This window comes from Struthio camelus, chromosome 2, assembly GCF_040807025.1.
Source record: "Struthio camelus isolate bStrCam1 chromosome 2, bStrCam1.hap1, whole genome shotgun sequence".
NCBI classification, from domain to species: domain Eukaryota; kingdom Metazoa; phylum Chordata; class Aves; order Struthioniformes; family Struthionidae; genus Struthio; species Struthio camelus.
In genome coordinates, this window is record NC_090943.1 from 122,434,021 (window position 1) to 122,461,791 (window position 27,771).

Genomic DNA, 27,771 nt, shown 5'->3' on the forward strand with positions numbered 1-27,771 from the left:
GCTTGGAGAACCAAGATGAGCATCTGCATACCAGCCTACCTCTTTGACTTTTTAATATCTCATTGGTTTAAAGATGAAAGATATTAGAGAAGATTACTCTTAATGTAAAGAATATCTATTGATCAATTATGTAGGACAGATGCTTGAAATGTTTTTGACTTGCCTACCATACAGATTGCATGCTTTTATTACTGTTGCCAAAGCAAGTAGTCTCTTTTCCTAGCTGTACTCAAAAAACAAAACAAAAACAAAACAAAACAAAAACAGCAACAAAAAAAAAAAAAACGCCTGGGCCTGTAAGGAGCTGAATTGAACTGTTTGAGCGGAATTTCAGATAGGGGAAGTCAAGGCCTTGACGCAGAAGCTATAAATACTTGTGTCCTTCCCAAAGGTTCAGCCTGCCTCTCATTCCAGCTCCGTGTTGTAGGATTCTGAGAACAACAACTTGTCCTTGGAAATGGTGCTTAGGAGATACTTGAGCTTTGCTCATCCAGACCAGGAGTTAAAGGAGAGATGACCATGCATACCTTCCCCATCTTTTTCTTGGGCTTACTACTTGTTATGGAAAGGTGGACTACTCTTTATGTGAATACTGAAAATCCTATCATCAGGTTATGAAGAGAATTCCTGCCATCATGCTGCTGTACCTTTTAGTCTTAAGCTTTTCTCAACCTTAGATGGCTCTGCTGCTGAGTCCCTATGTCCCTGATGCTTCGAGGGGTCTCAAACCTTACTGCAGGTGCTCTTTGTTGTTCTCCAGATGGTCCGTGAGTCCGGTGCTGTCCATGGAACTATCCATGACATCTTAGTGCTGTCTTAAGAGCATATGGTTGCAGGTGGGACAAAGTGTTTTTGCTGGGTCTTGACTCCTGCCATTTTAGCAACATAGTGTTATGCTGTTTCTTTTCTTTTGTTTTTTTTATTAAGTTATATGGTGACAAAAGGGGTCTTGTACACTTTCTGCCTCTCCTCATGCTTTTTCCCTTTAGTGCCATTTTTGAGCCTTATCACTGAATCCATCTGCCGCCCTTTGCACTATCTGTGACTCCAGCTTTTCCCTGTCCCTGGAAAAGATGTTAGCTGAAGTGCACTAACACACCCTGCAGGTTTTGTGTAGGTTTAATAAGGAAGGCAGCTGGGGCCCTTGAGACCTTGCAATATGGTTCCTCAAAGCCATTGTACTTGCTCGGACACTTTGACACAATTAGCTTAAGGCTTTTGTTTGCATCGAGTTGTTCTAGGCCTGCTCTTGTAAACACCTGTGTCTTGCCATGCAAGTGCACTTTGCTTGGAAAAAAAAAAAGTCAGCTGCTCTTCAGGTTCATGTGTTTGTCCTGTTCTTTGCTTTCCTCTTCTCTTACAGTTACTGGGGTTAAGATAGACCAGTGTAAATGAGGGTGTCCTAGGGGTCAGACTGTCCAGGTGTTTGGACTTCATGAAATGGGCTTGCTCTTAGCAACTTTTCAAATGCAGGCTGCTGGGTTTCTGAAGCCTGATGTGCTACATGTGCATCCTTCTACATGTAACATGTAATGTCTGCCCATCATTTAGGAGCTGAGCCGGTGGTTGTTATCCAAAGTCTTGGCTGGAGCCTGTAGCTCTGGAGATAACTCAGATCTGCAGTGAAGGCTTTCCTCCTTTTTGGAGTGCAAACCTAGTACAAGGACCAGAAACCTCGGCACATCTGAGCTCTCCATCTTGACACCTTTGGCACTGGGCTTATTGCCATGCATCAGTGGTTTGTCTTGCCTCCATCTGGTAGGAAGGGCACAAACCAAAACACCAGTGTTTCACTTGGTGCAGGCCTTTGCAGCCTAGGCAAACTTATCTCTTTTGGCTTTGTAATTAGCATTTTGAAGGCATAAGCAGGAAACCTAGTCTCTTCCTTCCAGATGCATCAGTCCCTGCTCCTACTGCCTTTTCTCTTTTACTATAGACACAAACTGATCGCTCTTTGCCTGCCATCTATAGCTATTTCAGCATGTTAGTTGCTAGCTTTGCTATCCAGTCCCTTCCTAGGATCTTCTGCTTCATAGCTGACAGGTTGCCTACAGGCAGCCTTCTTTTGAAGGGCTTTTTAGAGTGAAGGAAGGAGGAAAAGGAGGATCTTCATCCTTGCCTTGAAAGTTCCATGACTATTCTGAAGTTAAAGGAGACGATTGTACAGATTAGTTCACATCAACCTTCAGACCGCTACTTTCTTTGTAGCGAACAGGTTCTCACAGAAAACGTGGTGGTCAAGACTTGTACCATTAGGTTCTTCTGTGGTTGATGGTTTTCTACAAGATCCTTGGAGCCGTAAACACTTCTCACCTTTTGAAAGATGTTTCCCTGACAAGTATCTTTCGGCCCACCTGAAATTCCTGCCTGAGACCGTATCAAAGCCGGTCTCTTCACCAACTCCTGTCTCACAGTCCTGGAGCTCTTTGAAGAATCTCCTCTTCAGTTTGCTTCTGTCTTAGAAGTATGAAAGGGTTCAGCTATGTCCCAGTTGGATTTTGGGCTGTGTCAGGACCTGCAGCCCTGGGGGCGATCAGTACATATTCCACCAGAACTTGGCCCATCAGTAGTGTCATTGAAAGACTACTTCATTTCCAGGCACCTGCTGGGTAACTGTGTTTGTTTTTACGCAACACTGTGGCATCTAAGAAATCTTAAACCTTTGGTTCTTGAAGCCTATCTGGAGGTAACTACAAAATACATAGAGGGGATGTGTTTGGAGCCAGCAACAGTGCAAATACATTCACCATAGAGGTGAGCTGCTTAATAGGGGCTGTAATTCTTTTAGATACACTGTCTATAAGTTACTTCCCACTGTCCTTCCACTTTCCTGCTGTCACTCTCCCTCGATGCTTCCCCGGTTATGGAGAACTACAGTTCGTGTGGTGTGCGCTGCCTTTTGCGACTGTGCTGTGGCATGAGGGAGGAAGAACGGGGTCCTGCTTCATCGGTCCTGCTGAGGCAAAAAAACCCAAACATCTTTATCTTAACAGCTTGGCATGCACGTTCCCACTGTGTGTGTTTTCCTTGAAGAATTGCAGTTATTGGTAAATAATTGTTCTCTCTATAATATCACAGAGAATGTTACTTTACAATCTATTTGGAATGAAGAATTAGCTGACAGGTCATCTATATCAGTTTTTGAGGGCTAATTTGTAATTATGTAGTAGTTCCCCAAGCCTCTTAAAATATTTGCACTTTGAAGTATTTCACGTGACACAGTTTATTAATTTACACTTATTTTAAAGTGTTTCTTATTTCTGTTCCTAGAAGCTGGAAGAGAGGAGGAGGTGTATTTTTTCCATTAGTTGTGCGTGAATATAGGTATACTCTATGTATATGAATCCTTGTAATTTTTTAAAAGAAATACTCTACTTCTTGTAAGGACTGAGTTATAACAGTTCCCAGGTGTGAAATGCCACCAACAGGGAGATGACAGACGAAGAAGAGGACTTCTTGAAGAGGTTGCAAGATCTAATATATCAAAATCCATTGATGACTGTGTAAAATTGAACAGGGAATAACGACTCCCTTGAAGGGCTGGTCAGCGAGCATTCTCAAAAAGAAGAGTAGGAAAAGGAGAACACACTCAAAGGATTGAACACGGAGCTCTCTTCTGTCTCCACATACTTTTTGGTTTGTGTGTATTCAGGCAGAGAAATCATATTCTCTTTTACAGAATATCTGTGTATCTCTAGAAGAAAAATAATCCATCGAAGTAGGTGAGTATGTATATGCAAACTGCATATTTAATAAAGCAGACTTATTGATTAATTTCTATCTGGGAAGAAGTCATTAAATCTTTGCTTCCAGTTCAAAGCCATCTTCCTTCTTACTCCATGTTTTTTTTTTTTTAATTTGGAGAAATCCTCCATAATCATCTCATCTGTCCTTGAAGGAGTGGCCAAAATGATTAACAAAACCATGTCAGCTTCAGGTCAGTGCTGCAGTCCAGTCATATGGCTGAAGCATTGCCAGATTTGGGAAAATGTATTGTTTTCACAGAACTGGTGATCCTAAAAGAGGTTGGAATGAGCAATGTGTAGATAGAGCACGTTCTATTTAGTATCTCAGAGCTGAAGTAGTTTAGCTATACTAACTTTGGAAAAGCACAGACAGGCTTACAGCCCATGTAAGCGTCTGCCCAACGTAGAACTGACATGGTAATCAGAGTTGCACTGGCTTTTTTCAGTGCTAGAGCTGGAATTTTCTGCACTCTGCCTTTCACCAGCCGATTCATTAGTCTTTTACAGCATGGCTGAAAGGTGGTGCAAACTCAAATAGAATTCATTTCACTGAGCTCTCAGAACCTTTGCTTCTAATTTGAAAGTTTTAGTCTGTATTACGGAGCAAAAATTTGAAAATGACCCAAACTTCAGGTATAGAGGACAAATATTAAAAGTTAGATTGATTTTTGCCTTTGAAACTCCTTGCTTCTCAGAGACTGTTGGTGAGTGATGCCCTGGGGCAGGGGAGAATGGCTCCAGAAAGAGATCCCCTTGAGTGCTTAGTCAACCCATTACAGTAGTCTGCTGTGGATTCTGAAACAGAAATCAGTGTTTCTAGTTCTTTTCCCATGCCATAAGGAAGAACCTGTGGGAAGGTTCTGACTGTGTCCTTATACAAAACCAGGATATCCAGTAATTAGTGAGAGATACCTTCAGGGCAAGCTCAAATTTTGCAACACTTCCCAAGGCAGGGAGAATGCCCTGGGCTAGGGCAGTCTTGGGAAGAGAGTGAGTCAGGAAGATTTTTTTTTTTTCTTCTGGTCTTGATCAAGTCAAAACTTAAGAAAGATTTGCAGGGATCTGACTCTTCCCAAATTAACTATACTTGGGTGAGGCTCTTTCACTTACCTACAGCAGATAGCATTTTCATTCTTTTTGTCTTTAATAGCAAAGGCTACGCTTCTTGCAGTTCTTAGCCAAAGCTGAGATTTGAGCATGGCTCATAGCTGGCAAACAGATTTTTTGTTGTTTTTTTTTTTTTTTCCCCAAGCACACAGGTTTCTCCTCAAGAAGGGCTTTAAACTCATATATGATTACCATCTGCCTTGAGTGCTGATTTGACGAGAAGAAGTTGTTGAAGTTTTGTGCTCAGGCAGGGTGAGTAGGTTGGGGGAAGCAGAAACAAAGGGCTTCTGGAGCTGGCTGTGACTCCCCTGCCGTTCCTGCAATGGGACTTTGCGCTGTGAGAGGCGGAAGGGTTGCTCTACCAGTGCAGCTGTTGGGAAAGCAGGCTGCTGGGCAGTGAGCCAGGAGGAGCCAACATCATCCAGCTGCCCTGGGGCCAATGGGCATGCCCAGCCCCAGCCTACAGGGGGCCCTCAGAGCTGCCCTGAAACTGCTCTTCCCCTCAGCTCCGCAAGGTTTGGGTCCAGTGGCTCTCGGCCATACGATGACTTCAGTACACAGCATGTGGACTGGGGCAGGATGGGTAGCCCAGAGCGAAGAGGAGACCTTGCTGAGGTTTAAGCCCACTTTGGGCAGACTGATCCCTCTGTGCACTCATGGATCTGTCACTACATTCAGGCTATTTTAATGTGCCCCTCACTTCGGAGGTCTGCTGACAAGCCAGCCTAAGACACTAGCAACTCCTTACAATTTCTGCTAATTTCTGCTGATGACGCAAAATAATTTTGTGACCTTTTATACCTAAGGGCCTTGAGCTGCTAACTTTAGGAAGTGGCATCAATATTCTGTAGTAGCTTGGGCTAAGAACCTCAGACATGGTTGTCTGAAATCTAGATGCAGTGACCCAGATGATCTTTTCCACTTGTACATATAATCCCTTCTCCTTGTTTTGTGGTGTTGAATCTCCTTCCCACCTCGCCCCCTCCCCCAGCTGCCTTAATTTTACATTTTTCCCCTGTCCTAATCTCTTGCAACACAAACATGCTGTAGCTCCTCCTATTCTTTTCTTTTACTGGTCTCCCTGACTACTGCCCATGCTCCCTGTCAGTGTTTTAAGCCCTTTGAATAATTTGTAAACGCTGAATCAAATGTCTGCTTCCTCCAGACACTCTCTGACTTCGCTTTAACTTTTGCACTCTCGCGAAACTCAAGTGAAATTCTATGTTGGCTGGGCAAAGGCCAGGACTGGCACTGCCATCTTCATCTTGCACAGCTTGTCAGTCACTTTTGCTCTCCCTGAAACCTTGCCTTTCCCTTCAGCTTCCATGATTGTTCCTAGTTCTCCAGTCTCTGAAATAATTTATTTCCTTTGGATGACTACCATGCCATCTCGAGCTTTCTTTGGTTTCCTTCAATAGGAAGGCATGTCATGCACAAACATTCAGCTGCCATTTATCTGGGCTGCTGGCACACAGATCTCTCTGTCATACAGAGCTGTTGTCCTCTGTGCAAATAGAAATTTTGAGTACTTGGATTCCCTTCATGCGTTTTCAGACCTTAAGTCAAGCTCAGCAGAGCTAAAATAGAGCTGAAATACTACCTCTGTCCATGATTTCTGTTAGTTGTTAGGCAACGTCTCTCCCATCACATGTTCCCTCTCAAGAGCTTAGAAATCTTGGCTTTGACTTCTGTAGCCCCTCAAGGAGTGGCCCCTGTACAGATCTGCGCCATTGACTTACTCTCCCTCCCCTCTCACAATGTGTTAAGGACATGAATTTCCTTTTCCCTGGGTGAGGACAGCAGGAGTAGAGGAGTTTGTCCTTTCCCAGACCCCAGTGTGGATCAAAAGCAAAAATGAGGAGGCCTGTTCTGTGCAGCTGTAGTTATTTTAGACTATTAAGTTGTTTGAGTGCAAGCTGCCTTTCACACGTCTCCTTCAAGTTCTGCTTTGCTGCAATGCCAACAAAAACCTGCTATTGTTAGGCTTCTGCGGTGTTATAACTAATGCCATGAGAAGGAAGCGCTTCTCAGCAGCTCACAGGTAGGCATCTAAATTCCTGTGTCAGGGGTTTTCCCTGAGCTAATTTTGGTAGTTCACCCTCAATATGCTGGCCTTTGTGGATCTCCTTAGCCCTTGGGGTTTTGGGTCCCAAGACAGCAAGGCCTATTTATACTTCCTAATATATACCATGACAAAGTCCTTTTCTGGAATTAGCTGCAAGTTCCAAACCTTCTGAGAATACTACATTTCACTGCATCTTCTACCCCTGCAGGTAGCCTTTCCTGGCCTGGCAGTGCAGCAGCAATGTTTGAGAGTGCAGGGCTGGGCTCCGAACCGATTCGGAGCTGTGCTTTTGCTACAAGCTAGTTGCCTCGGAGGGCATCCTGCCATGCTGCTTGGGCCCGCAGTGTGGGAGGGTTGCAGGCTAACACCGTGCAAAGCATGGATACATCATAGTGGGACTCCCTTTTATTCTGTTCTGTCTACAGCTGGGCAGGGATCTCTTGCAGAGAATTGAAAACAGTCTCCACTCCCATGGGTGTGGGATTTTACCTTCTGTTATGCCAGCAGCAGACTGTCTATGAGAATCCAAATGGCACTCAACAGTGGCTTCAGATAATTAATACTATTTCTTTGCACTAAGGTAGCACTTATGTCCTGATTGATATCTATGTTGATAAAGATACAGTCCCTCCCAGAAGTGGACCAAAAAGGATTTTAGGGGGGAAAGGGGGATTTTTTTTTTTTAGCTACCTGACTGACTATGGGTACAAAACTCCCATGTTTAGTCTCCCAAAACACAACTATCCTTCCTTTCTTGAGTCCTGGACAGGCCTTTAGATGCTCTCCCATAAAGCTTACATGCCTGTACACATACAGGACCTCTCCTCCAGAGAGCAGCTGATGGATTGGAAGGAGCTTAGCTGTTTCCTCTCTGTGCTGCCCAGACAAACAAGAGCAGAGATACAGCTCAGGGAAGGGGCAGGGGTCTGGGGCTTGCCCACCACCCTCTGCGTGGCTGCAGCAGGGGAAACAGTGATTTCTCACTTCTCTTTTCTGAGAGGAGCCGTAACAGGGTCTATCTCCCACCCTGAGGCAAAGCAGAAAAGGGGGAGGAGTTGTTCCAGCAAGACATGGTGATTCTAGACTTTAAAATTGTGTATGGGGGGAAGAGGGGGTTATTTAGTGAAAGCAACTAACTAAGAATTTAATAGATGAGTTTTACTATCGGTGACAACTCCCCTAACCCCCAAGCAGCTTATTTCATGTATATGGGAGTCGAAAAGGGAAAAGTAAGAACACCTCTGGGGAAAATAAGGGGTTGGGAAATGGCTCTAAATGCAAGCACAGGATTGCCAAACCCACATGTTCAAAAGGCATGAATCAGATCTCCAGGAATCACAAGACTGGTGGTCTGAATTTCAAATATGAAGTCTGAGCAGTTCCTGAAGGGTATTTCCCTTCTTGTTTTCAAAGCTCTAGGGGAAGCTACATGCCCTCAATTTGGGAGAGAGCATTGATGAGCTGGAATTAAGGCTTAAATTCTTTTGTAAGAACACATCCTTCTCGCCGGCTGCACAGTCCCTCCACAGTCCTCTGCCCTGAACTTGAGATGATATTCCCAGGCTCCTAATTCCCTGAATCTGCTTCATTGCTCTGCTCTCCCTTACAGACTCTTCCCGTTCATCCCTCTCACTGGGATATTGCTGCCCTTCACATTCCTGCTGGGCTGTGTCAACAGACAGCAGAACCCATGCAGCCCGCCAGTATGGCACCACAGAGTCAGTGAAAGATCAGAGAGTCCACCACTGAGCAGCTGTTTTTATTAAGGGCAGTCTTCCCAGCAGTAGCTAGGCAGCAAGGAAGTGGCACCTCTGTTTCTGTCTCAAGGACTTCAACAACAGATAGCCAGCACTTCAGAGAGTTCAAATATGTTAAGTAGCCTGTTCCACAAAAATGAGATGATGAGAGTTGCTTGTGCTGACTGGGTTCTGAAGGTCTGCAAAATGTTGGAGGTCAGCCAGACAAGCCTCAAACTGGGCCCAATGCATCTATCTACACACTGGGCAAGTGTACTTCTTACACCATCTTGCTATGACAGCACCTGCCTTCCTGCAGACCGCAGAAACAGCACAGTCTAGTTTCCAGACTGCAGAAACTTTAGTCAGATGCTAAGTCTTGCCATGGCCATCCACAACTAGCCTCCCCTCCTGTTTTCCCAGTCTTTTAGGCTGTCCTCCTGCTTTTACCACTATATGAGAGCCCTCTATGAGCCAGAGCTGAAGATATTTTATCTGGGAGTACAAATAAATACCTTCTCCCCAAAAGTCACCCAACGAACCTCAAGACCAGGAAAGGAGAGTGCTGTGGCAAACTTCTCAAGTACTAGACTAAATCATCCAATTTGTTGGAGCCTGAACCCCTAGGCAGAGAACAGTCTTCACCCACATCTCCAAATATGGATGTGTTGGCAGAAGACGGAAGCTTCCTCAGTCTCCTGCCTCACTTGAGGGCCTCTAGATCTATACCTGATCTAAACTGCTGTTGCCCAATTCAGCCTTGCAAAGTCAGCTTTGCTGCAAGTTCTTTCTTGTCTATCCCCACTGAGTCCCAAAGCCACTGCCAGCACCGCAATATTAGGCCTTGCAAGCTCTCTAGTCGCGCTCCAACTACTCAACCAGAGCTGTCCACACATGAAGACCTGCAAAGTAATCCCTACTGGAGAGGACTACTCCTAAAGACAATTGCCTACACAGCACCACAAGATGATCTTCACAAGCCCACGCATGTTTGATTGGCCCCCCTGCACTGGATTGTTGTCTTCCACTTCAGCAGAACCCACCCTCATCCTTATGCATTACCCCCATGTTGTTTGTAAGTCCCAGCTCACAGTTACACGAGCATATCCATCCGGCCTTTGTCAGTGTGAAGCATGAAATCCCAGGCTACATGTCTCTTCCCATAGTCCCATCAGGTAGGCAAATCACCTGTCACAGGAAGAGCATTCAGGAGTAAGAGGGAATTGCATGCAAATGGAAGAGCAGCCAAAGAATTTCAGTTCTCCCAGACCTGCTGAAACTGAAGTCTACAGGCAGCAGTGCACCTGCTTCAGTAAAGGGTGGAGCTCCAGGCATGCAATGGGTAAAAACCTCACAGGCTCTCTCCTGCAAAGCTGAGCAGTGTATTTTGCATCAAAGCATTGGTACCACTCTCTCATGAGGACAAATCCAGGTTACTTAGAAGCCAGTGGGCAGAGAGGGTAACCAGTGGGCTATGAAACCACTAAAATCTAACAGGAGCATGAGCTGTTGCAACGGTAGCTCACAAGCAAGAGCTGGTCTGGTTCCGGAGGGAGGAATGACTCAAGTCTGGTTTATGGTTACCTGTAAGCCTTCACGCCCAGCCCGTGGCTCCCCAGGGGCTAGTGCAGCAACTTCTGCTTCCTGAGTTCAGTGAAAGGGAAAAGGCGTCTGGGTGTCTATTGATGAGAATGAATTAATCCACCCTTGCCATAGATTGGAGGTATTAGCAATAGCACCAAACACTCCCTTCTGCTGCCTAATAAGCAAGTGTGGGAGTATCCTGGCTTGAAGGACCAAGAGTGTTAGCCTGACCCATAAATGAAGTGTATACATCAAAGAAGAGGTGAGAATAACGCATACACGCACAGCCAGTGGCAGCAGCACCTCATAAACGTGCCTGGTTGCCTCTTTAGAGGCTCTTTATCTGTTAGATGGTCCCATTTGCTAATATAAATACACAATTCTGCTTCCATATTTGTTAGTGGAAGACAAACACTGTGCATGTAGAACAGCAGAAGCTGAAAGAGTGAAGTGAGCCCACATCTTGTAAAGCTCCAACCAAATTAACGCTGTCAGAGCCCTCAGGGAACAGACCTAACCACACCCCGAATAATTCTTGCTTCTATTCCTATTCTCCCAGTCTCTCCCACACCACACCTACCTGAGGGGGAGAGAAAAGACTAGGAAAAGTCCTTTTCAATGTTTACTGGGTTCACATGCCATAAATAAGTCTAAACCATTGGTTGGAGCAAGGTGATGAGACCTTTAGCAGCTCCCGGGCTGAGTCTCTGTGGTGTAGCATCTTCAGAGAAGGAAATTTAACCTTCTTTTCACTCTCAATCAGTAGTTGGCCCTCATGACCCTCTCTTGCTTGCTACAGTAGAGCAGCCTGTGTGGGCTGTGCTTTCCAGGAGAACTGAAGATTCAAATTCATGGCCTCGTAGGCTCTGTGCACAGTGCGGGCTCCAGGGATAAAAGATGTGGGACTCCAAAGCAAAGCCACCTCTGGCTGTGCTCTGTGCCAGGGAGAGCTGTGCTACACCTGCATCTCTATCATAATGCCATTCTTAATCAAGGAAGCAGATGCCTCCCTAGATCCATATGCATCTTCCTCAGAAACTGGGCATACACCATGCAAGGTGCATGCATTATCCATTCTAATCTTTTTTTTTCCGTGTTGCAAATCTATAGGTTCTGGTGAGCTACTCAGTGAATCTGATCTCGATCAGATGAATGAATTGAAATGAATTTTGGTTCCTTGGGGTTCCTGGGGTTTCTTCCAGCCCCCTTGCATACTTTTCCAGGTGCTTCTCCCATTGGAGTTGTACATTGTCGTTATTTCGGGACTCAGATTCTGTCAGTCCATGAGCACTGAATGAGCAATTTTAGTCATTCCTCCACCAAGTTCCCCAATGTGTTCAGGCTCTGGAATAGCTCTCTGGCTGTTTTGATGAGGCAGTATCTATCTGGTTTTAGCAATGTGTGCCATCAGCCTATTCAAATTTCCTCTCCTTTGAAGGAGAGGGATTTCCTTCTCTTTGCTGTGAACTTTCACTGCTCAGCAAAGGTACTTGGTAAGATGGCCTCATAGGGGATGATTCTGTTCTTAATTTCTGAATACCACTAGCTTTTTGAAAGAATGGATTTGCTGCTTGTTCTTTGGCTTCTTCACAGCAGCCCTTACCCAACTAAGTTCAACTGGGGGAATTCCACCTGTAAGACGTGCAAGTAAGGGCAAAGACATCCTTTGCCTTGTCCCTGTCAAGTTTGTGCTCCCCAAGGCCTTGCTTTCTCTGTTGGTAGTTCCTGCGTGCAGCAGCAAGTCTGCTCTCCATGCGTTTTGCTAAAGCAGAAATGCCCACACATTTTTTCCATTGTGAACCTGGCTACATCTCTGCCAACTCACGCAACAAGCTATTGTTAAATAATTGTTTGAGTCATCAGCTGAGCCCACACCCAAGCAGGCTTTTTAGATTTGACACATGGAAGATTCACTACTGTTGGCATTGCTTTGGGGTACTCTGCCTCCTATTTGGCCTGGGACAGTGACAGCAACTGCCTGAAGATACTATAGCTGGGCTAACTCTGGCAATTTTCCTGCCCCTCCTCGGCTTCTCTGCTCCCAGCCACCACCAACCCTTTTCTTTCCATAACATAACATGGTACGAAAGAGCCACCGGATGGCTGCCAATTCTTCCCCCCTTCCTGGTAGCTTCCTTTTGCCTCCTGCAGTTGCTGCAGATCAGATATCTCTCTTTCTCTCCCTTGGCATAACTATATAATACACAGTGAGTATCAGAGCTGCAAATTTAAGTTTGGCACTGTTGCTACACCCCAACTGCAGCAATCAATATTTGAGAAGTGCATTACAGAGCTCTGATTTTTCATATGGTCATTCTGGCTGACATCACCCTTTTTACCACCTTTTTACGTGCACAGCCAAAATGCTCAGCACGTTTTCAGAAGAGAGAAGATTAAAAAAACAAACAAACAAAAACAACAAAAGCAACAAAAAACCTCCAAAAGCCCAGAGAAACCCAGTGAATTACTGAAGTTTATAAGGCTAATACTTTATAGGGCTAGTATGCACAGGCCTGAGGCCTTCCAGATAATATAATCTAATACTTGGAGATCCCCTGATGAAAGGCACTATATATGCAAAGTGCTTTATAAACATTAATTAGTTAATGTTGAAAATTTTGCCCAGAGCAAAAAAGGAAAAAAAAAAAAACCCAAATCCCCCTTCCCTCCCTCCCTCCCTCTAGTCCCTAACTATACAAACTTAATGATTCTGTGTGTGCAAACTTAGAGCGCGTTGTAATGTCTGTTTACTTCTGGGGAGATGGAAGCACTGGAAACACTTTTATATATATTATACTTCTGCAAGCATTGGTAACATGGCTGCTTCTCCTATCATGTGATTTAAGCTTTATGAACCGAGACACATGAACACATATAGCATAATCTTGACCTCAGTGTTTGCAATAAAACTGCCCAAGCTACATTAAGAACTTCAGCTCATCCCTTCATATACCCTGTAATAACCAACCAGTCAAACCATGTTTAGACAGCTTTGTGACAATAACTTTCATTCCAGGCCACTTTTCCAAACCTTGGGGAATTTAGAGAGCAGTGCAGCTGGTTTTAGTGTCATTACACCACTTAACAGAAGGCAATGGACAAACTAATAAACTTACTTACTAGTTATTGCAAAAAGAGGGAAATGAGGCTGTGTAAAGGAAAAAGTAGACCATGTTTTTTGTACGTCATTGCATGCGGGTTGAGGTTGTGTTTCAAAGCAGCTAGTGTAAAAGGCAGCAGATCACACATTCAGCAAGACGCATATTTCTTCTCTCTCTTCGTGGTCCTTGCTGGTGAAGCATTCAGCTCCTACATAACATTACAGGGGCTGCCTTGGACTAAAGCCTACATCTGCACTGGTCTGCTGGCTCTTGTGTACGCCACCCTGGCACAGAGAGCCCAGCCCACCTTTGAGTCCCCCACGGTCCTTTCAGAGTATTGTGCTCACCTTTATGCTTTGCAATGTTTAGGAGCCCTCGTGCACAACGTTTTACCACCAAAACCCTTACGTATCCCCCACAAGGCCCCTTCCAACTCAGCTCAGTCCGAGCAGGTCTACACCACAAACCATCATACGGACTTGTCTGGCTCTTGCTACTCTGTGCTGCCAAAGGGTAGCAGGACCCTTGACCAGAAGGCAGTCCTCTGAGCCCAGCTGGGGCAGGTGGCCATCTCCCACCACTCTCCCCGCAACTGCAAGGACAGACGAGACTCCAAGGGGAAGAGAGGGGCAGGCAAACCACCTCCCTGAATACTGATGGTACTTTGTGGAGCCCTTTTCCCCTGTCTATCCTGTTTTAACTCCAAACTCAAATCATGACTGTCAGCCCAGACCCTGGGGTAACTATACTTGAAGAGACTGACACAGGCAAACAAACAAGTAAAGGAGAAATTTTGGAGACAGAATGGCATGACCAGCCTCCCCTGCAGTGCCTCAACCTGGGCCAGTGGCTGTTTGCAGAGCCTTGCTGGTGGGAGGGCTCTTCTCTCTGTGTTTGCAGTCGTCTGCCTGACAGGCTCCTGCGCTGACCAACTTCTGGGAGATGGGCTTTGCGCTGACTGAGATTCCTGTGGAAGACGGTGTGAGAGTGAAGCAGGCTGTGAGACAGCCTGGAAGCAGTGGTGCCAGCATATCATGCAGTTGTAGCCGTAGGTGTAGCCTCTCCAATTCGCCCTGGCGCACAGCACTGCCATCTCCGTGCTCCCATGCCTGGTCTTAGGCTGAGGAAAACAGCTCTGTGGTTGTACAGTCTCATGCATCTGCTGCTTCCCCAACACCATGCAGAGCTGTGCAGTGCAGGGAGAACCCAGCTGTGAACAGCTGTTGCATTTCGCTGTTCTCTGCCTGCAGCTCAATTGTGTTGTGTTGTGTGCTAGGCGGGAATGAGTTACACAGCAAGCAAGGGTGCAGGATGCAAGGGCATGGCCTAAAGCTCAGTATCCCTCATCACATCATAGGATTTAGCAGCTGCAGCCAGCCTTAGCCAGCGGCTAAGGGCATGCAAGAATACGCGGGGAAGAGCTCTATCAGAGCAGAGTGCTCTTGTCCATCTTGCCCACCCGCTAGTGCGGAGGGATGCTCTGTCAGGTGCCCAAACGCCACGTACCATGCAAAGCGAGGGAACTGGCCACAGGAACATCAGTGAGGTGGTAGGGAAACCAGCAGGTCCTCGGGAAACTGAGCCCTGGCTGTTGCAGGTACAACATCTTGCTCTGTACGCCTAGGATGTTTGGAGAAGGAACCAGAAGTCTCATCCAGACCATCCTTTGAAGGTCTGTCTCTAAAGCTAGATATGTACTGACTTTTGAAACTTTTTTTTTACTTTATAAAATGCCACAATTAATTAGCTTTCCATAAACTATGAGTTGGGTTTCTTTTGGGTGTGAACCGAGAGAGCTTGGAGAAAGGATTGAAAAAGGATCCTTGATACAATGCTGGGGAAAACAGGAGTTGATATGCAAGGACTAGTGCCAAAGGCTTTGGTCAAATGAATATGAATGATTGGATTAGACCAGTTTAAGACCTTATCCTTTCCCTTAGCCTGAGACTTGGTAACTAATAATAGCAAACTCTTAATGTTCAAATAACCAGTGGAAGTTCATCCATCCCTGAAGAGTGCTTAAAGCTAAATTCAAAACTTACTTTACATCCCCAGTATGGAAATGGGCAAAGAGCCAGGACAGCACTTGAAACACAAAATAGGTGTAGTCTGAGCCCCTGCACAAAGACAGGCACTGAGCTGAAGAGCCAACTACCCTAGCCCTCCATTGCTGGCTATAGCACAGCCTCTCAAACGCCCTCATCTGCTCTAAATGGTAAGTAACAGCTATTCTGACCCCACCTTTCTCCTCAATTGCAGAGCTATAAATTAGTGCAGCTCCAAAACATTATACGTGTCCATGAGTTGTTGACAGTTGTCTACACAAAAGCTTGCCTGTCCCAGTACAGTCATGTCATTGAACAAAAACCATCCCCAAAATAACAACAAAAAGAGGCCTCGCACGGTGAGGACTGGCCTTACCTGATCCCTAGAGCTTCTGAAATAAAGGTGTGGAACAAACCATAACCACCTAAGGAGCCAAATAACCTGAAGCCATAAGCAGACCAGCAGCATGCTTGAGAAGGAAGTGTGCAGGCAGCCAGGACTCAAACCATGTCACAGGGCTTTGCTAATTAGTGCTGGTGGTCCGCAGTGCTGAGGTAGGTAATTATTGCTCATGCTTTAAATGTAGTTTCATCAACTTTGGATGAGATGTCTGAATTCTGGTCTTCCTCAAAACCTGCTGCTTTACTACCAGCAAAGTCATACTTATGCTATTTCCTACCCAAGCTTGGTCCAGAGCTGCCGTACAGCTTGCACTGGGAAATGAGAGAGAGAGAAATACTAAAAGCAGTAGTATTGTTCTGTCTCTCCCAGCATCTGGGCTTTGAGTGCCACCGGAACGCAGGCTTTCCAGATGGTGCTGGGAGGCAAATTTCAAACAGTGCAAATAAAGCAAGACCCATCTTCCCTGCCACTGAACTTTATGTTCCCTTCTGTGAACAATTGTTTTCTCTTGCTCACAGAAGCTACTTATGCTCTTTGGCTGTACTTAATTATACTTATATTAGCTGCTTGTATTAGCAGCAAAGGGATACTAGCTTTGTAGCACTAATAAGATGCAGCCCTTGCAGGCGAGAGATTAAATAGTGGCTACCCTTGCATGAGGTGAGGTGAAGTGCAGGGCAGGTGTGGGGTGGCCTCACCTGCTCTGCTGTGCTCATGTGGAGGAAGGTGAGGGCCTGTGCATCCTGCCTGCAGAAAGGAGGATCACCACCAACCTAGGGGCAAGCCAGAGAACGTCCCAGTCCTCCCCCTGGCATCTGATGGCCCTGAAATGCAACGTGCGGCTTCTGTGGGAAACTGTTAGAGACCTCGAGGGACCAGGACAGAGGAAAGAGGATCAAATGCCTCCATGTTAAATGCAACTGGAATGTCAGAGGCAGTGGTGAAAGAGGGCCACGTTTATGTTTCAAAGCTCCTCTCCTGCGGCTGAGCAGAGCCCCGTTGGCAAAGCGTGGCGGCTGTTGCCACTGCTCTTGGTGCTTCTCATGCCCTCCCAGACATGGCAGGACATGCCACCCGCCTCCACCTTGCATCGTGCCACCCTCCACAGTGCCTCCTGTGCGTGGCTGCTTCCAAGGGCACTAATTTAAAATCTGTATGCGCTGAAGTGCCGTTCCTGGCTCAACGTGCCTTTAACAATTCTCTAAACACACTTCTTATTCATTACAAATGCATCAAGTTTTGCTTCAGTGCTCCTACAACTTAAAAATAAAAATAAAAATAAAAGAGAGAGAGAGGAAACAATCAGACAAGCAGGATATCAGTCTTTCAAGGCTCTCATCTTTGCCCAGATGACGGTTAGAGCAGATGGGTGTTAAAACACATTTTGAGAGTCAGCATGCTCAGGACCCTTCTGGCAAAGATGGATAGGGTGTTTCCATGCTGCAGGCACTCTCAGAGGCGTTTCTTGCTCCACCAGACTCGTCCAGCACTGGTATCTCCACAGCAGCTGCGTGCTGGACTCAGGCTCCCCTGCTTCGGCGCCCTCGGCAGGCAACGCTCAGCAGACCAGGCCAGGCTCGCACAGCTCCAGTGCCGCTGCCCTACGGGCGTGGAGAGCACGTCTCATTTTGCCGTTTTTAGTCACTAGTGAAGAGGTGAGCTATTGAGCTTTAATGCTTGTTCTAGCAGTATTATGCCCAGCAGGCAAAATTATTGGGCCACAAATCCAATAAGTTTCCAAGGACCCAAGCCTTAATGGCAAGCCCCTAAGTATCAATGACAGCTATTGATGGGGTCGTCTGAGAATCAAAAGCTGCAAAGATTTGCCCCGGCCTAGTCCAATTGCTGCCACCTCCAGGCGTCGTTACAGTTCATCTGTACATCCGATTCCGGCGAGCCTTCTCATGGGAGTTTTGTCTGCACATGAATACAAGATCAAGCTAGCAAAGAGTAATCACTTACTTACACACGTATCTAATACAGAAGTACCTGAATGAGCACAGCTATACTTTCATGTTGTGCAGTTAAGGATACTTAATTTTAATCCTATGTCAATGGGGAGAAAAAAATTGCACTGAAGTTCTAATAAATAAATCATGCCATCAAATGCTCAGATCAGCACATCCTTGCTAGAAGCAGTTCAGAAAGAGCAGCCTTCCAGCACTGCAGACTGCTTTAAAACATCCCTTTAAATATATACTACTGCAAACTAGGGATACACCGGTGTTGCTGCGTTGACTTCAGATCATGAAGTATTTGCCGTTCTGCGTGCATGCAACATTGAGACAGAAGAAAAATGTGAAATATTCAGTAGTTTTCAATATTCAACTTCTTGAGAACTCCTGAAGACATCTGATTTTCAGAAATCATTGAGCATCTGCTTTCGGATAAGGTGCACCATGCTGGGCACCTGCTAATGCAACCCTTGAAATCACTAAATGGTTCAGAAAATCTAGGTCAGAGATTGTGATGGATTGTGATGGGGTAAACTGCTATCACTAAATTTATTGATTTTTACTTCCTCTGTTTTTGAATTATTTTGCAGTATTGTTTGCTCTCAGAGAGAAAACTGGAAATTTAAAAAGAAAGAGGAGTTACTTGTAGTGCAACAGGCAAGAGACTTGATTCTCCTGAGCGCTTGCTTAGACCCTGGTGAGGCTCCCACAACAGCATGTGGCATGGTGAATTGTTGTGTCTCAGTTAGTTAGGTACTGCCAATTTTACCAAAGCCATCAATCTGTGCTGCAGCAGAATATTTATAATATGTATTAGGACCAAAGATGTTTACCACCCACTGATGAGCTTTTACATGTAAAACGTCCCTTTCACTTTCTGTGCTGAAGCAGACACAGGTTTGTTGCTTTGATGGTTATATGAAAAACCTTAACTTTACTTCAAGATATTTATAACCAAAACATGGAGAATATTACACCATAAAGTCTGTTCCTCTGGGCCTTGCTGATATCTCTCTCTCTCTCTCTCTATATATATATCTATATCTATCTATATCTATATGTGTGTGTGTGTGTGTGTGTGTGTGTATGTGTATGTATATATTAAGAGGTTAATACAATAAAGAAAAAAAGAGAGATGAGTACACTGAACACAGTTTAGATCTACAGCGCTGTGTTGTCCCAGAAACGCTCCCAATTCAATATAAATCCTAAGGAGAAAGCTAATGCTCTGGAAGCGCTGCAAATTAACAATAGTGTCGGCCTTGTGCATCACCTCTCCAAGACAAAGAGCACATCAAATACCTTTGCTGCTCTGTGCAGAGACAGAGCAGAGGAAGAGTAGCATGAAAGTGAAATGGTTTCTCTTCCTCTGCCACGCCAGAGGCAAATGCCAGCTCTTGCTGTTGTAAAGTGTAAGACAAAGCAATCTAAAGAGTTATGGGAAGAAAGTGAATACCACACAGGCAGGCAGAGTGAAACGGAGGTATTTTTAATTGGTGCTAGATGAACATAAATATATGAAGCTGGCATTAAGTAGCACAGCCCTTTTTCTCTTTACGCCAGGTACCCGTTTACTCGGGCTCTTAACCAAAGGCCAACGTGACGTCAGCAGCCCTATGGCGTTTTGCCTTTGGGCAATAGCCAGTAAAACTGGTTTCATCTGGCAGATGAGTGTGTGAGCTGAGGTAATTGGTGTGTTCTTTTCTGTCTCAGATTTCTTATCGCGTACTGAATATTCCCATAACCTCCCCTTTTTCAGCCCTTTTGTTTCTCAACAAAAAAAATATTTACATTGAAATAAACAGTGGGAGCCTCTAGATCACATCACAGTGAGACGCAGGTGCCGGTGACTTCAAGAACAATAAGCATCGCAATGACAGCTGCTGCAAGGATAAACTGCAAATAGGGGACTTTTTCTAGTGGGACATTTCATACTGAACAGAAGGGGTTTAAACAGATACCATTTGATAAAGGAGCCGAGCTCAAAAACAGCTGCCACTCTGTTTTTCTTTCACTCCGGAGATCAGTTTGGATTATTTTTCTGAGTTGTTTCACAACTGAAGAATAAAAACCATCTGACTGTGATGGCAGTATCATGAGGGAGACTTTCTTTGCCCTACCAAGGCTAGAAACAGCTCTGCGCAAGGAGTGCTTTGCCTGTGCAGCCAGCATATAACTGAATCTGTATTATGGATTTTTGCTAGCCTGGCTACGTGCAAGAGAGGTTTCACCTGCCACATCCTCATTGCAATTGGTTTGAAGCAGGGATGGCTGCAGCATGTCGACAGGACACACGAGCGCAGAAAACTATCGTGGAGCAGCGCCAGGGCCAGGCAATGCGCTAGCGTGCGAGCAGCTGGGTTGATAGGACAGATATTTCTGGTTTGCCTGGAACAAGCAAACCTCTAAGTGGGGCCTCTAGAAAGAAGTTGGAAGGGCAAAAAAAAAAAAAATTGTTTCTTTCCTTCCAAATGTACCACTGATGAATACAAATGTTGAACAAGTGCTTGGCAGGATTTCTAGCAGAGACTAACAAAAGATAAGGTCCCTGCTCTGACAAGTTGGATCAAACCAGTTATGATACTGCTTCCATCATTTGTAACATAAGGGAATGTGGCCTGCTTTTAGAAATGTTGTTCTATCTACAAATCCATCTGGAGCTGCAGAGTACTGGAAGCATGGAGTAGTTTGGGAAATCTGACCATATATAAACTTAATTTCAGCCTCTCGTATTGCAATATTTTCTCCCCTACTCCTACCAAAATCTCTGTTGAAACTTTCCACTGAAGCCGAGTTGGATCCCAAGTTTGTCAACCCGGACTTGTTTTCAGAGACAGAAGAAAATGCAGAACATAAAATAGAAAAAGGAGCCTTTAACCTGCCAAACAAGGCTAAAATACAAATCTAGTGGTTATGTTAAACAATCCAAATGAAAATTATCCAAATGTGCAGGATTATAGGAGAAGAAAGAAAACAGACGACTGGAAAGAAAGGATGAAAAATGGGTTAAGGGAGGCGGAAGATATAAAAGATGGGGAAAATAAATGGGAAAATCCACTTCAGCATGAGAGAAGAGGCCAAAGAAGTGAAAGAAAGACACAAGTGGAGGCACGTGGCTGTGAAAACATGACAGATGCGTACATGGATGGGCTCAGCATCTTCCACATCAGGTCCTGTAGGGTGAAGATACTCCCTGGAGAGGGAAGGGGGAGGAGAGCCCTCGCTGCTGGCCGGCGGTGGAAGGAGAGGTGCCTTGTCCCTTCCGTGCTGCTGCCACCAGGCTTAGTCTCGGCAGTGCTGCAGGGGCTGCTGGTTTCTCCTAAGCAGTTTCAAGGTCTTCTCACCGGCTTCAGGTGTGCCCACACACCCCCTCCCCGCGCTCTCCCGGGCAGACCTGCTCCCTCCTCATGCGATGAAGTTAGCTGGGAGCACACCAGATGCTTTTTGGCCAGGCAATTTTAAATGAGATCCCTGACTATGAATTGGGAGCACAATTTCAGCCTCTCTTCCTGCTCCTGCCGTCTCTCCTGCGCGATGAAATTGTTGGCCTTCTCTTCTGCCAGGGTCTTAAAGGCAAAGCGACGGGCTTTCCTCCTGCACCCTCAACTCCCACCTCGGCTCTTCAGTGAAATATCCACCAGCGCACAGCTTCGGGGAGTGGAAGAGACAAATGCCTTACATCCAGAAAACACATTTGGGACTTTGAAGAACTATGCAATGAGGCAGCTGTCCATTGTGGGCAATTTAGCTTAATGTGATACTGAATTCATCTGTTTAATACACCCAGATGCTCCAGCAGTGAGTGCATTAAAAAAAGTTCTTCAATAAATAATGGAGATGGAAATAGTGGGTTTTTTGGTTTCTTTTTTAATGAAAATGGCAAAAACAGTAATTTGCTACTGTACATCTGCATCAGTTATTTAACGTGACATCTTGCTATAGTAATAATCCATCAACATCCAGTATTACATATGGATTCATAAAAAGGTTTATGCTTGTGTTGGTGCAGTTGCTATCTGCCAACCCAATTATATACATTTTACAATAAATTATACATTTTGAACTGAGAACCTGCTGTGTTAATTGCTCACATTTTTATAGGGGAAAAATGCGGTCATGGAGTGACTTTTTTTAGCATATTGAGAACATGGCATAAGCAGATGCAAAGCCTTCAGTGTTTCAGAGCTGAAAAAATCAGAATTTAGTCCTACAACTTACCATCGCCAAAACAAACAAAAAAAATCAGGAAGAATGAACATTGGGGGAGGCTTTCTCTGGTGTCTTCTCTCCCTTCTTTTCTTTAGACATCTGTGTTTCAGCTTGATGAGGTATAGAAACATATGTGCAGTTTCAGTTCTGTGAGTGTCCCATTGAAATCAAGACTAAACTTCTAATATACCGAAAATTAAGTACATGACAAAATGACTTTCTGAATTGGGGCCGCATAAAGGACAGAAGGAGCGCTGGGCCTACCTCTCTAGCAGCTCTGCTGTTCGTTCGTCCTTCAGCAATAATGTGATGTAATTATGAGCTACAGCTTTGTTGTTCACAGGCTTTCTGTGAGTAATACTTTAAATATAGTTTATTACATCAAGCTCAGCCCCAGCACCCGATGGCTTTCAACCTGCATTAGGACTGAATCCCCATTCAGTTCCCTACCCCCCAAAAAAATAAATGAATTGTTGTAAAAGAGCTCTCTCAGTTGAAACAAAATCCGAGGGCAGAATTAAAAACCCAGAGAATGTGATGAGGGAAGGAAAGCAGAATGAAGTGATGTCTTAGTTTTAAGAAGATGCAGGATGATTTTGATGCTCCAGAAATAAACAATGTAACTTAAGGATGACATTTGGAGGAAGAAATGTGTTTGTGTCCTGTCCACTCTCTGAGAAGTGCAAGGAGGCGTGAAAGCCCTTTCTCTGCTACTTCTCATTTCAGAGGCAACATATGTAGACTGTGTTTTTAAGGAGACTAGAGAACTGCGGCAATTACAGCTTTAGAAAGGAAACTTCAAGCTGGAAAGGGAAGCCATTTTCAGACACTGCTTGAAAGGCTCTGTTTTTATTTCTGTTGTTTAATGAGAGCTCCCAGTTGTCACTTGGGAGAAAAGCTCTTCCTGCAAAAGAGTAACAACTTAATCCTAGCATGTGGAGCTGAGAAGTTCTCCCTTCTTGGCCTTCTCAAAGCAAACTTTTACCCGGAATGGGCCGCTGTTTCTCTAAACTAAGCAATTAAACCCCAGATGTGGGGTGGGGGAACGGACAGACGCAGAGTGTACGTTCATTTTGAAGAAAAACAGTCATGCAATAGTATAAATAATTAAAAAAAAAAAAAGAAAGAAACAGTCACATACATATTGCTTCTATTTCTTTTGATGAACTATCTTATCATCCATAACATGGTCTGAAGTCATGACCAGAGAAAAGACAGACTTTGTAATTAATATACGTATGTTGGGAGAAGAAAATAATAATTACAACAAAACAGGCTTTTTCAGGATGGCTCTTCTTTTTTGCCTAGCATAAAGCGGCTGGCCTGTCCCTTTTTTTTTTTTCACAATAACAAAGGAAACTGTAACTATTTTTCTTCTTTAAAGCATGAAAGCTATCAGTACCATTTTCTCCTCCACACGCTATGTTTCACTTAAATTATTTTCCTCCTCCTACGCTTACATGCTAAGAAAAAAAGTGCATCTGCTCGCTTCCTCACATGAACATTGTGCTTGCCCTCATCATTCCTGGGTTTTATCATCACTAACTTGAATCAACAGTTGGCATCCAGAATATAAACTGAGTACTAAAGCTGTTAGTGATCCTAAATGCTCATTAATGCTTGTTTTATGACCTTGTTAAATGTTTTTGATGAATTTAGCTTCGTTTTCCTACAGTAAGACCCCTTTTTGTTTACATAGTATTCTTTCTTCTGTAGTTTACTTCTACACCTCAGACTGCTGCACTCCCATTCAGGCTGCGGAGAGGAGGGTCTAGGGCAGAACGTGCTGAGATCTTGATCCAGCTAACTGCCCAAATATGCATTAATTGTAACTTGAGGACACAGCTGGGCCTCTTCCACTGAACCTCTGCTCCCTGCTCACGTGCTACATGCTTTACCAGCACGAGCAGCACCTGGGAGGCCCCCGTGCCTTTTCATGACAGGCTCTGATGGCCTTCTCTGACCTGCTTTCTCTGTTGTCATTTTTTTTTAAAAAAAAAACAAGTCTTGCTGGTGTATTCAAGGCGCTGTGAGCGCTGGGTGTAGCACAATGCTCTTTCACGTAGACAGCGCTTTCTCTGACCTGTTCACACGCTTCTGTAGATGGCACAATCACGTCATGGGAATTTTTTTGCACTATGAATGTGTCCTTCCACAAAAAGGCACTTGGTGCCACCAATTATCAGTAGGTAGTAGGACCATATTGCTCTCTCTCTCTCCTGCCACAAACCTTTCCTATCTCAGTCAATCCCTAATCTTGGGGATGAGAGGACTTGTCCTTGGAAGAGTTGACCCAAAGGTGGTGCAAGGAGCCTAGCATTGAGCTACCAGCCCTCTTTGTGCAAGACAACCCCCCAGGACACTCCTGCTCTGCCCTGGTGGCTCCTGAGAGCCAGGCGCTGTGGTGCAGAGGAGCTATGCATGCATCTATCTGGAGTTTGCAACAGTGGCGCATTTTAGAGTTGTTTTGGGAGGGAAGGGTTGTTTTTTTTTCCCCACACTAGCTGGAGAGGGCACCGTTAAAAGGGGGCTGTTCATTGCCTGTGCTAAGTGATCACCATATCTGCTGTGCAGAGCACTGGACTGGTGGAGACTGCTGCAATAAAAATAAAGCCGAGCCAAATACTGGGGAGAGGTAAATGCCCTAATTTTTAATGACATACATCAAAAGGGGTGGTTCATCTTTTATTGCAGCTATTATCAGGCCACTGAGGAAGACAACAATAACAAACAAGCAACAGCCAAGGATGCGGCTGAATCGCTATAGTTAAAAAATATATATATAGCAAGCTAAGTATGTTTGAAATGAAGGCAGGCTGGCAAAGAGATTCTAGAAAAAGACTGAGATTAAAAAAAGAACATTTACTATCAATATGTACAGAAACATCTTGCTTCTCATCTGCTCATCACAATACAGCCCTGATGTCTTTGATATGTCTCATGGAATAGATTAGAAGACCCGTACCATACAGAAGAGGGAAGAGGAAAGACTCAGTTCCTAAACATTCTGACAAATGCATTTTTTTTTTCCTATCATAACAAACAGTATCCCAGTCCGATTGATTTATCATCTCAGCATTGCCCTTTGGGCTCAATGGATACATTAACATTAAGCAGGTAACAACGTAAAAATAATTTAATACAAAGCTTACAGCAGAGTCACAGATCAGACTGATTTGCGCTTTTGTTATTTGAAAAATCAGAAATGCTCTGTTACATTTAGACAAAAAGACAATTGTGTTTAAAGGCATCAGTGAGAAGGTAGTGAGACAACAAATGTTAGCGAGCTCACTGTCGAGCCAGTGCATGCAACAACTCAGTGCAATTGGTTTGGTCACATAGAAAAGGTCCTTTCTATGAGTTTGATGCTCATTTAACTGTCCAGAGTGACTGGAGGATTTTTCCTTTCCAGCAAGGGGAAGATCAGTCAGAAGTGAACTTGAATGGGTGAAACATGTTAAAACAGCAAGTTACATACACTATATTTGATTTTTTTTCTTAAACATTATTTCTTTGTACTTCTGCACTAGCCTTCAAAGTACTCAAAGTACTCTGCTCATGCAGTATCTGGTTTCAGGCAAAGAGCATGGCAGTTTGCCTGAGCTGAAAAAATATGCTTGAAGTCTGCATTCACAGGCAGCTTCAACATCCTAAGGAAAATGCTTTGTTTTTGTAGCCTGAAAGTATGTCACAAACATGAATAGAATTATACGCTCACTCTCCCTCACCCTCAATCCACTTTACCTTAGGAAAAAATTATACACTTCCAATTACAGGGCCAGTTAAAATCAATACAAAGGTGGGAGAAAACAGATCATTTTTCTTATGGAAGTAACTGTTTTCATTAAATTTTCATTAGTCCTGCTTTTGTTGTGCTATCCATCACTGAAGGAGCTGGTATGCAGTAGATTACATTTAGGTTATCTTACATGCTTCCAGGATTTAGTAGATATTGCCTGATAAAGCTGCAAGCTTTATGGCTTTAACTTACATCTATCAATAATGCATCAGAAGAGAATTTTTCTGCAGAACAGTGGTCCCTGAGCCAAGCGTTTTTCTGCTGAAATAGTTGTATCGGTTACGGTTGATGCGACAGCACAGGTTTTAAACTACTCATCCAAAAGCTACAACTGTGAGAAAGAGCAGCAGATGCTTAAGGAAGAAGATAGTCTATAAGGGTTTAAGCCTTAGTTTCCTAGCGTTGTAATTTTGATTTTGGAACATTTGAAGCCAAAAGCCAGGCATGTCTTGCCTAACATCAGCAGCCAAGCTGAAAATGTCCCTGCCATTGACTATCCTGGTGCATATCTGGATTTCGTTGCGATCCCTATGAACAGCCAAAGCTCTTTCACAAATTATACTACGGTTTTTATTGCTTTTTTTTTTCCTTTCTTTTTTTTTTTTTCCCCCTTCTTATGATGGCTGAGTTCTGAGGTAAGGAACTGAAATATCATACATAGAAAATTACAGTCATTACTAAAGAGCTGAGCCAAAGGAAGATGAAGACATTAGCAGAACCTCCTTAAAACATGAAAGGTGAGGGGATTTTTGTTTGTTTATTTTTCTCTCAACTAGGAAGAAATTAGGAAAAAAAAGACTATCAAACTTGTAGTAGTACCTTTAAAGCCTATTCAGACAGCTCATGAATGCCTTATACTTGCTTAAATAGCACCTCACTGATTTCAAAGTCTTTTACACTGTAAGCGGGGTTGTAAAAGATGAGATGGCAGTTAAGCATAAATCTTGAAGTGTAGCTTGCCATCAATGTGCTTGAAAGCCAATCCTCTTTAGTTTCCCCAGCTGTAAGATGAGGTTATTGCTACCTACTTTCCTTGCAGGTAGGGAGATGCTTAATTGAAGGTTTGTACAATGCTTTGAAGAGACAAAGTACTGCGTTAGGGCCAAAATTATTACTCTTTAGCTGCCTAGGCACAGCCCCAAGCAGAAAAAAACAAGCCTCCTGAACTGAAGAAAGTAAAGGAAAGAAATGCACAGCTAGTTTCATTATTTATCTGGAAATAAATGCAATATTTAATGCAAGACATCTGGATCTGAAGCATTTATTTATTTATTCAGAAGCTGTAAAGATTACTGAAATCCTTGTTACAGATCTTTAGAACTAGTGTCCATGCTCTGCTTGTTTTGGTTTTTTGTTTTTATATTGAGCTTAGTTTCTTTGGGATTAATCAAGTGAAGTGTCAAACATCCATTTGTGATCTCCCTGAGCCCCCTGGTTTGCACTGAAGGTAGACTGAGTACAGTATGTGAGTTTAGGGGACTTCATGAAATGCAGTTTTTGTTTTATATCAATGCCCAAATTGAGGTGCACACTTAACACATTGCCCTACTCTACATTAGACTGCTTTGTCACGGTGACCGGGCAAGGCCAGGCATCCCACATTACCTTCTTTCCTCAGAAAAATTAATAATAATACTGACAAGCTACATAACAGAATAGACACCAGAAGACCATTTAGGGGTTACAGATGAGATTGTCTACCAGTCCAAACTCAAGGGTACAGCGACAAATCTCTCTCTCCCCCTCCCCGCTGCTCACCCGACAAAGCAACCCGGCTTTGTGCTCTGAAGAGCGGTGGACCAGACGGGCTCGGTTTGACAAGGACTGAAGCACAGATCGCTCGCAGAGGGAGAGCACCTGGATCGGTTACATACCACATTTACAGGCTATCCAAAAGGAAGAGCTCAAGAACGTACGACTTGAGTGCGGCTGTGAGATAAGAGTCTGATTGAATCACATCAGACCTGCGGGCTTCCCCTCTGGTCCGCAGTCGAAAATACTGTATTTTTTAAAAACTACGT

At 44.3% G+C, this 27,771-nt stretch overlaps 1 protein-coding gene across 1 annotated transcript in view; it reads left to right on the plus strand.

The window, feature by feature from the left end:
- Positions 1–21,666, plus strand: part of TAF4B (TATA-box binding protein associated factor 4b) — a 97,680-nt gene extending 76,014 nt beyond the window's left edge. The window contains exon 15 of the mRNA XM_068932410.1: positions 19,502–21,666. Within this exon, the coding sequence (XP_068788511.1) occupies positions 19,502–19,543 (42 nt within the window). The 3' untranslated portion in view covers positions 19,544–21,666. The remainder of the gene's footprint in view (positions 1–19,501) is intronic.
- Positions 21,667–27,771: the final 6,105 nt, after the last annotated feature.